The sequence below is a fragment of the Elephantulus edwardii genome, unplaced genomic scaffold (assembly GCF_000299155.1).
Source record: "Elephantulus edwardii isolate Elephantulus edwardi_28Jun2011 unplaced genomic scaffold, EleEdw1.0 scaffold00074, whole genome shotgun sequence".
NCBI lineage: Eukaryota > Metazoa > Chordata > Mammalia > Macroscelidea > Macroscelididae > Elephantulus > Elephantulus edwardii.
In genome coordinates this window covers 13,727,374-13,738,616 of record NW_006399824.1, presented here as the reverse complement: position 1 = coordinate 13,738,616, position 11,243 = coordinate 13,727,374, and the positions used below count along the sequence as shown (strand labels likewise).

The window sequence follows — 11,243 nt, the reverse complement described above, 5'->3', positions numbered from 1 at the left end:
ATAAAGGTTATGCTTCAGTAATCAGAGTTAATGTCAACAGGATTTCAGGGCTCATCAAGGAAACAACTTTGAATAACATATTAAAAATTCTCTTTAAAGATGGAAGAATTTAATATTCCAAAATGTAACCCAGGAATTTAAAAGGTCAGGCCTATAAACTAGAGAGCTGAACAATAGATGAGAGCCAGTGAACCATTAGATGAGAATTCCAGAATGCTAGGAAGAAAATTTCCTTGTGTGGATTCTATAATTTGTGGCTTGAATAAAACTTTTGAAACATTCTATTACTATTAAAATTCGCACAATAAGGATATGGCTCACATTTAACACATTTTAAATTACAGTCTCTCTCTAAAAGAAATGTGAATGTTTTATTCTCCCTAGTGCTTTTTCACTGCCTGGTACTAATTTAGGGATGGATTAACCCTTCCAACAATTAGGACAGTTTCTAAAAACTATCTCTTGAACGTTGCTGAGGATATCACCTGTATATATCTATTTTTTTTCTATAACTAATAGTTTATTAATTATTGATGTAAATCACTGTCATCTTTACCTACATAAGTACATATTATTATATCTCTAATGGTTCAGAATTAAGTCTCACAGTTATAGATCGTAATAAATGTTTTATACATGGAGAGTCTTTCATACTTGTGCCTGCAACCATGACCGAGGGTCCAAAATGTCTTTGATGGATTTCTGCCTTGGAGCTGGCACTGGCATGGCTTCAGAAGTGCTTTCAGTACCTTTGTGCTCACAGTCAGTTACACCCTGCTTGCTGGCAGGGAGAAGTTTTCGAGGAGCAGCCATTGGTTTCTGGAGCTGACACATTAGGGTGGATAATTTGGTATCGAAAGTTGATGCCCGAGATACACTCGTTTTTTCCCACTTGTCCTTAACAAGATCATCCACATTGGACTGTGTTTTTAAGCTGAATGCAGGTTTATCAGAGGGAGGAAGGGGGGCACGCCTCTTCTTCCCCTTCCCATCTTGTAAATGCTCACTTGCAGGAGATAATACCTTCTTCTCAATGACCATTTCATGATTGCCATCAAAGAGCGAGGCCCATGGAGGTGGTAGAGATTCTTCACACTGACCAATGAGGAACTGTCCATCTGTCTCTTCAATTTTCTTCTGTATTATATCAGTTATACTTTCAAGCTTCATGGGAGAGTCAATGCCTATATTTACAGGGAAAAATAAATTGGGAAAAAAATAAAATTAGTAGGTATGTCTTTACTTGAAGAAGTTATTTTCTAAACAAATAGACTAGGTAATAGCCAACAAAATTTAGACTAGCATAAGCAATGTAACATTTACTTTTAAAAATAACTCTGAAAATTAAAAAATTTCTTTTTCACTCTATCTACCTAGTCGTCCATTCACCACACACATACATTTTGCCTCAATAAAAGAGTAGAATCCAAATTGCAAAGCAGTAAAGTTAAATGAGTACATTTTTGGTCATACAGATTAAGTATTTCTTAGACAATTTTTTTTTTGCCCCTGGATTTAAAGAAATCCAACTCTGGCTTCTACGTAAGAGTGGATTTCTATTTTCAGAAAGTATGATTTAAAGAAACCTATGACTACTGTATGTAATCAGACTTGTATTGTTTCCTGTAAGTCAGCAAAGTCTTGGTTATATAGAGGAGGAAAGCAGTAAAAAAACCAGGGAAATAAGAATAAAACAAAATAACTGAAAAAGAGATAAAGCTCTGATAACATTGTACTGCAGGGCTGAAACTGTTATTGGGGAAATAAAGAAGTAAAACTTTTATTGCATGAATCATTGGTATTTTCAAATTTATAAATTCCACGGTATAATTTCTGATCTAACATTTTAAAACATATGTAAATGCAAGTACATCAGAGGCAAATGAAACCAGAATTCAGTGGTGACTTGTGCTTGTTAATAACACATTCACTGAGGCAATCTTACAAAGATAAATACCCTTCAATGTGTGGAAAAATGGACTACTAATTAGTCGAGAAATTTTAAATTTTTCTAAGCATTAAACTTATCCAATATTTTTTGGATAGAGATGAAAGCTTCCATTCATTAATATTCATTTGCAAAGACTACTTAAAAACAAATTTAATAAAATACAGAAAACTGAACATGAGTCTATTTCAGAATCTATAAGCTCACATGCTCAGAATTTTCATCAGCTTCTCAGCTAATATTTATTTCCACTGCACCTTTATTCATTTTGAAGCCTTAAAATTTTTGTTTGATCTTAAGCATGCAAACTATGAAAAATGTGTATTCATTAATTTTGCATTAATTCATCTATTAAACATGAATTCCTGAGTCTATAATCACAGCCTTTTTTCATTCATTTTAACTGTGCCCTGAAAATTTTAGCATTTTAATGTCAAAAGAATAAGCTGCTTGAGTTTGGACAATGTTGTTTTTGTTACTCTGCAGCTCGGAAAGACAAACCCCACTCACTCATATCATGGTAGACAGAGGTCGCCTCTTTTGTTAAGAACAAAGGTGGTTTCCGTGGTGACATAATCTCAATTTTCATAAGTTCTTCACAACAATGCTTCCATTGGCCTAAGAAAGATAGAAAATGCAGGCTAATTTGAAACATAAATGTGAAGGTACTTATTTCATTTTTAAGAGATATAAACACTTTTTTCTCCTCTAAAAATGTAACAGATACTTTATAAACACTGTCTAAACAAGCTTGTACAAAAATATAGTACTACCTGTATCTTCAAAGTCCAAGTCAAGGCATAAAGATAATCTGATAAAAAAATAAAATTGAATGTACAGATGTTAAATTAAGATCTCTTTGTCTCACTAAATTGTGAGTAATTACTTGAAATTTTCTATTTAGTAAAACTTTGTAAAGGTTTCCTTTTTAAATTATTCAATAAAAAAATTCAGCATTTAAGATAAAGGTAAAAATCCCCTAGAATATAATTATGTAGAAGGAAGCAGAAAAAAACAAAGAATGCTGTGGCTATCAAAAATAGATTTAACTGTTTTTTATGCAAAACCATATAAAAGGAAAACACTTAAAAATGTTATTTAACTGTGAATATTTTAATTAAGAAGTAAGAATTGTTTAACAATTTAATTTATTCTCATTTAGAATGGTCATCACACTTTTCCAAATCAGATTTAATTTTCCAAATAAAATGTTAGAAAAATACTGTATTTTCACTTAGGTGAAGGATATTTATAAAAATCTACCACTATAAAAACACATCACTCAATAAAATGCCAATTACAATTCATTCATTGGGGGAAGGATACTTTAAAACCATTATAAATTTAGAATAAAAAAAAGAAGACTACTGAATCCCCAGTAAATTTAGTGCATTACTTTTCTTTCATATTATATTTTAGTGTTTTCTTAAGGAGCTCTGGTGGTGTAGCGTATAACATAGTGGACTGCTAACCAGAAAGTCAGGAGTTCAAATCTATCAGCTGCTCTGCAGAAGAAAGACAGCCAATCTCCTCCACAAAGATTTAAGCTTCAGAAAGTCAACGGAGGCCACTATGTATCAGAATCAATGGATAGCAGTTGGTATTTTCATTTTAAAATAAAACCTCAGATTTCTTCCTCCTGACTGCAAATAAAGTGGTTAACACTTACTGTGCAACTGTATTAGATACCAGAGTCTACATTTTACATATTATAAAGAAATTCTTGAGGTTCCCTGTACTTATATCCTATTTATACCAGTTGTTGTTGTGTGCAACTGAGTTATCTGTGACTCATAGCGGGCCTATGTACAATAGCTCTGAAGTGTGCCCTGTGCTGAGCTGATCTCAGGGACTCTAAAAAGCCCACCCCTTTTAACCCAGTAATCTTGTCAATCTATATCTTATCTGGGTTTTTCCTCTCCTGCGTTATCCCACTACCCTTCTGAGCATGATGTCCTTCTGCAAGGACCAATCTCTCCTGTCCACATGCCCAAAGTATATAAGATGGAGCTTCAAAATCCTTGCCTCCAAGGAGAAACTTGGTTTCACTCTCTCCAAGAGAGACATATTTGTTCTCTTGGAGGTCCATGGTATGTTCAGTATTCTTTTCCAGCACCACAACTCAAAGGCATCAATTCTTTTTCTCTTGTCCTTGGTCAATGTTCAGCCCTTTGATCATAGCAAATAATTGTGAAGACCATGGCCTAGACCATGTTCACTTTAATCTCTACACTAAGACTTTCTTTTACTGTTCTACTGGCATAAATGAAACCAAAATGCACTTATGCCTGTAAAAATGTGAAAGTAATATGTATATTTTCCTTTTAAAAATTATTTATCATGTGTAATTTGCTGCTTTTTATTTGGTTCTCAATATTCAATACTAAATTTAGCTTAAACAACCCTCACATTTTAGTAAAATAATCTCTTCTTTTGTGTTCTTTAGTCCATCAATTAGTCAGTAACACACATATGAACATACCATTAAAATTTATTTATCACTCTTTGCAACAATGGATGACGGGTACCCCTAAGTCTCTGTAAACTTTCATTAAAATTAATAAAAAAAGAAAAAAATTATAAATAAAAAACCCACCAAATTACAAAATTTTAAAAGATTATCTGTCACTCTTAATAGTTAAGAAGCCAAAAAGCCCACCTTCCATGTGTATTTTATTAATGCAAAGTATAACGTATTTATTTCTGAGTTAAAAATTCAATTACCCATATAGCAACTCAAAGAGAGACTAAAACCCTCAGTAAAGACTTTAGAGGTGGTTCTCCTGAATTTAAATATGGTAGGATATGAAAACTGCTATTTATTCTTCACTTCCTTTTTTAAAGATAAATATATAAAAGCTAGATTTTGCTTCTTAGGGGTACAGCAAAACAAAAATTCTTTATCCAATAGAAAAATAATGAAATCATCTAGCAAACGCTGTCACAATCTCAGACAAATTATAAAGTATAGTATTTTCCCTATATTCATAGATGAAAGCTTTTCATTGTTAGGCTGGTAGCAGAATACTAATCATGTTGAAAATTGAGAATGATATTCCATATTATCTTGTGTGCTACGGAAGTCAGAGGCGAAAATGTGGTATGTTCACTGGTCAAGATTTTATAATGGAAACATTTATTTGGCAGTGAATAAACTACTATGCATAGTTATACATGATATTCAGTATGCTAACGTGAAAACAAAGGCCCAGTGTGAAACACTAAATGGATATGTTTTGCTCACACAACAAAGTATATTGAAGATGTTTTCTCACAATTTGTTCCCAGTCAAAAAGGATCCACTATACAAAGCTGCTAACAAAATTCAATATAGATAGATAGATAGATAGATAGATAGATAGATAGATAGATAGACAGACAGATATAGATATACATATACATACATAGATATTATGAAATATTTAGGGAAAAGTAGTGTTCCCAATTTACCTTAAATTTCATACTTGGGAAGGCAGAGTCAGTGAAAGGGAGGACCTTCAATGAAGTGAACTGAAACAGTGACTATAACAGTGGGCTTAAGCAAAGCAGACACTGCCAATGGTGTGAGATCAGGCAAGGGTTCAATCTATTGTACGGACACAGTTGCTAAGAATTAGTCAACTAGATGGCACCTAACAGCATTGCCTTTTTTCTTAGAGGAAGACTCATCAACAACCTGCATTATGCAGATGTCACAACGTTACTTGCTGAAACTGAGGAGTGCCTGAAGCATCTGCTGCAGAGGGTCAAGGACTACAGTTTTCAATATGAATTGAAACTCAACATCAAGAAAACAAAGATTCTCACAACTGGGCCAACTGGCAGCATCGTGATAGATGGAGAAGAGATTGAGGCTGTTAACAATTTGAGCTTGGTTGGCTCCACAATCAACACTCTTGGCACCAGCCGTCAAGGACCTCTCCAGAGTACTGAAGAGCAAAGATGTCAGTTTAGAGACTCAGGTGCACTTGATTCAGTCCATGGTCTTCACAATTACTTGCTATGTATCAGAGAGCTGGCTAATGACCAAGAATGATAGAGGAAGAATTGAAACCTTTGAGTTATGAGCTGGAGAAGAGTTTTGAACATACCATGGACTACCAAGAAAACTAATAGATCTGTCCTGGAGAAGGTGAAATCAAGCTGCTCTTTGGAAGCAAGGATTTTGAGGATCTGTCTCACATACTTGAAGGACAAGTCTTTGGAGAAGGATATCATGCTCTGAAGGGTTAAGGGACAGTGCAGGAGTGGAAAATCCTGGATGAGATGAATTGACACAATAACTGGCATAATAAGTATAGGTGTGTCAGGGAGAGTGAGATTGGCTCAGGACAGAGAAAGGTTCAGAGTTATTGTTCATAGGGTCGTTATGAGTCATAGTTGACTTGATGGCATCTAACAACAACAACAATACTGAAATATTATTCATCGACTTTAACCAAGATCACAAGAAGTATTAACAATCTACCACTAGGAGAATAAAAGATTTTAAAATACAAGCCACCTTTTAGGATGACTGTTGAAATGCTTCCACTTTTATCTTTGTATCTGAAAATAGAATGAATTTTAAAGTATGTGATCTAAAGTAAGAAATACTTTAGATACAAATTATACTTGAAATATTTTATCCAAGAAGTATTAAATACTTAAGAAACAAACAAATTTAAGAACCTAGATTTTATTACTTTCTTATCGATCTGATAATACAAAAAGGTCAAGATTTTTACCTCTTTAACACTTTCCTTAGCATGATAAATTGTTTCATACAATCCAAATTATAATCAAGTTGTACTTGATATTTAGGCAAGAACAAACAGATATGTCTGGGAAAAAGTGCAACCAGAGTGCAAAGATGGCAAGGCTTCATCTCACACTCTGGACATGTTGCTAGAAGAGGCTCCATCTTAGAAAGAGACATCATGAAAAATAGCAAAAGAGAGGAAGAATCCCTTCTCCCTCCACCCCAGTGAAATGAATTGACACAATGACTGTAACAATGGGTTTAAGTGTGTCAGAGATGATGATGGACCAGGATAGAAGGGTTCATGTTTGTTGTTCTTAGGGTTGTTATGAAATTGTACTTCACCTAAAGGCACCTAACAACACAAAAAGCAACAATACTTAATGCCCTTTCCTCTTTTCATATATACACACACACAAATAAAATACATAATTATTTTTAAGGATACTGCTTTTAAAATACAAAACATCATTGCTGTCAAGTCAGATTCAACTCATAGCTGACCCTGAAGTGGGTTTTAGGAGGCCGTAAATTGGAATGAAGAGAATGCTGCTGGTGGATTTGAAGTGCCAGCACAGACACCACCTTTGTGTTAGCAGGAGAAATCTCTATAGTCTAGGCCTCTGGAGAACCATTTATATAAGACACATACTTTAAAACCAGAGTAGTTAGAAAAGAAGTCCAAAATTTAGCTGTGATCAAAAAAAAGAAGCTTATGAGTTATGTCCTTTAGATTTGCTGAAATAAAAAAAAATCTCTCTTTCATTGATAAAAATAGAAATGTAGTACATGATAACTTGTGTGCTGAAGGGACAGTATATAAGGGAATAAAAATCCTACAGAATAGAGGGAGTCCATTGGTTACCTGTGATGAACCAAAAACCTATGCAGGCCTTCCTTTCCATATCCACAGGATAGAGAAAAATAGTCCCTACCTCACAAGGATTTTAAGATAAATAAATGAGCTTATCTGGTGGATGGGAGGAACACACTACATTTATTTCCCTTACTTGCCTGTCTCTTCAAACATTGATGAAATACTTCACCTAGACATGGTAGACTTATTAAAACTTAACCTGTGAAAGACAGGCTTACCTATAATGTGCAGGAAAACAGCTGCTAAGGGTACCTGCAATGTCTGTGGCACTATCTCTACTGCTTGGAGAAGTAACTTAGTTGTTTGGAAAAGACTATCAAGGTACTTCTCTACTTGATGATTGTTTATAGAAAAGTAGTCTAAGGTCAAAAAACACAGGTTGAGCCTAATTTTAGTTCACAAGGCAAACATCAATAAATTAAAAAATAGAAATAATGCAAAGAATTTTCTCAGACCACAATGCTACAAAAGTAGAAATTAATAACAAAAGGATAAAGGAGAAAAAAACCATACATCTGGAAGTTGAACAATACTTTGCTTGAACATGACTGGGTACTAGAAGAAATAAAAAATGAAATTAAACAGTTTCTTGAAACAAATGACAATGAAAATACCACTTACCAAAACCTCTGGGAAACAGCCAAAGCAGTAATCTGAGGTCAATTTATAATTATAATATATAACAATAAGCAAACATATCGAAAGGCAGGAAAAAAATTATTAACTCTCTAAACCAACATCCTCAACAAATTGAAAAAGAACAGCAGAAAACTCAATACTCTCTATAAACTGAAATTATAAAAAGCAGAGCAGAAAAAAAAATTGAAATAGAAAACAGAAAAACAATTGAAACCATCAACAAAACTAGGAGTTGGTTCTTTGAAAAGGTCAATAAAACTGACAAACCACTAGCAAAAGTAACAAAGGAAAAGACACAAATAATCTGAATAAAAGATGAGATGGGCAAAGTCACAACAGAACCAACTAAAATAAAAAGGCTAACATTGGAGTATTATGAAAAACTACACTCCAACAAATATGAAAACCTAGAGGAAATGGACAAATCCTTAGAAATTCACAACTTACCTAAACTGACACAAACCAAAATTGAACACCTGAACAGACCCATTACAAAAGAAGAAAAAAAGGTAATAAAACAACTTCTAACCAAAAAAAGCCCTGGGCCAGATGGTTTTCCAAAAGAATTTTATCAAACATTCAGAGAAGAACTTCTACATGAAGTATTTCAGAAAATAGAAAAAGATGGAATTCTCTCAGACTCATTCTATGAAACAAACATTTACTTGATACCAAAGCCAGGTAAAGACACCACCAAAATAGAAAACTATAGGCCAATATCTCTCATGAACATAGATGCAAAAATCCTGAATAAAATCTTAGCCAATAGAATCTAACAATACATAAAAAAAATAATTCAAAATGACCAAGTGGGATTCATAATAGGTATGCAAGGATGGTTCAACATAAGAAAACAATCAATGTAATTCATCACATTAACAAAGCAAAGAACAAGAACCACATGATCCTATCAATTGATGCAGAAAAGGGCTTTGATAAAATCCAACACCCTTTTCTGCTTAAAACACTCAACAAAAAAGAATCAGAGGGGAATTTCTTCAACATAGTAAAAAAGTATACATGCAAACCCAAGAACCAACATTGTTCTCAATGGAGAGAGATTAAAGGCATTTCCCTTGAGAACAGGAACTAGGCAACAATGGCCACTATCACCTCTCCTACTCAATACTGTATTGAAAATCTTAGAGACAGAGAAGTAAGACAAGAGAAGGAAATAATAGGTATGAAAAATTGGCAAAGAGGAGGTAAAACTATGATAATATTCTTAGAAAACCCTAAAGTCTCAGCAAGAAAACTACTGAACACAGTTGACCAATTCAGCAAAGTGGCGGGATGCAAGATCAACATACAAAAAATCAATTGGGATTCTCTACAGTGACAAAGAGAATACAGAATTGGAGCTAAGAAAAACATTTCCCTTCACAATAGCTAACCACAAGATTAAATACTTGGGAGTAAAGCTGACCAGAAGCACAAAGGATCTATTAAAAGAAAATTACAAAACATTACTGTAAGAAACAAAAAGAGACCTGGCGATGTGGAAGAATATCCCTTGCTCATGGATAGGAAGACTCAATATTGTGAAAATGACAATACTACCAAAGGCAATTTACACGTTCAATGCAATCTTAATACCAATTCCATTCTTTAATGAGATGGAAAAGGCAATCTCCAATTTCATTTGTAATGGAAAGAGGCCTAGAATAAGCAAAGCACTCCTTAAAAAGAGAAACAAGGTAGGAGGCATCTCACTCCCTGATTTCAAATCCTCCTGCAGTGCCTTGGTGGTCAAGACAGTGTGGTAATGGTACAATGATAGACACATAAATCAAAGGAATAGAATTGAGAATATAGAATCAGCCCATCTATCTATGGTCAACTGATTTTTGACAAGGAGATGAAATCAGTTAAGTGGGAAAATGACAGCCTTTTTAACAAATGGTGCTGGAAAAATAGGAAAACTATCTGCAGAAAACTCAAGCAAGAGCCACACCTCACTCCATACACAAAAACCAACTCAAGGTGGATCATGGACCTAGGACTAAAACCAAGGAATAAAAACTTCATTAAAGAAAAGCTTGGAAGAACTCTAGAAGTCCTAATCCACAACACAAACAGTCTTCCAAGTTCCTGAAAACTCTACAATCAGGAGAGGATAAAACAGATGAATGGGACCTTCTAAGAATCAAATCCCTATGGACATCCAAAACCTTCTCTAACAGGGTAAAAAGGGAAGCCACAGACTGGGGAAAAAAAATTGGTAATGGCATGTAAGACAAGGAACTTATATCTTGTTGTTGTTATGTGCCATCGAGTCGTTTGCGACTCCTAGCGACCCTATGTACAAGAGCTCTGAACACTGTTCTATCCTGTGCCAGCTTTGCCATCTCAAACGCACTTAATTCCCACTACTCCAGTCACAGAATCGATCCATCTCATCGAAGGTCTTCCTCTCCTTCGCCGCCCCTACACTCTGCCAAACATGATGTCCCTCTACAAGGACCAGTCCCTCCTTGCAACATGCCCAAAGTATGTCAGACAAAACTTCAGAATCCTTGACTCTAAGGAGCATTCCAGCTTCACCTTCTCCAGCACAAATCTGATTGTTCTCCTAGCAGTCCATGGTATATTCAACACTCTTCTCCAGCATCACAGCTTAAAGGCATCAATTCTCTTTCTATCAACCCTATTCACTGTCCAACTCTCTGATGCATAGCACATAATTGCGAAGACTATAGCCTGGACCAGGTGCACCTTAGTCTCCAGCCTAATGTCGTTGCTCTTCAGTATTCTTGAGAGGTCCCTTACAGCCGACTTTCCCAATGCAATTCGTCTCTTGATTTTCTGGCTGCTGTTACCAAGTGTTGAATGTGAAGCCAAGCAAACTAAAACTGTTAACTGTCTCAATCTCTTCACCATCCATACTGATGCTGCCAATTGGCCCAGTGGTTAGAATCTTTGTTTTCTTGATGTTGAGCTTCAATTCCTATAGGAGGCTGCAGTCCTTGACCTTCTGCAGCAAGCGCTTCAGGTCCTCCTCAGTTTCAGCAAGCAGGGTTGTGTCATCCCCATAACGC

General features: G+C 35.0%; 1 protein-coding gene across 1 annotated transcript in view; it reads right to left on the bottom strand.

Moving 5' to 3' along the window:
• Window positions 1–648: 648 nt before the first annotated feature.
• RTKN2 (rhotekin 2) overlaps window positions 649–11,243 on the bottom strand; it is a 96,025-nt gene continuing 85,430 nt past the window's right edge. The window contains exons 11-12 of the mRNA XM_006889058.1: window positions 2,459–2,566; window positions 649–1,184 (exon numbers count right to left, since the gene is read on the bottom strand). Of these exons, the coding sequence (XP_006889120.1) occupies window positions 649–1,184; window positions 2,459–2,566 (644 nt within the window). The remainder of the gene's footprint in view (window positions 1,185–2,458; window positions 2,567–11,243) is intronic.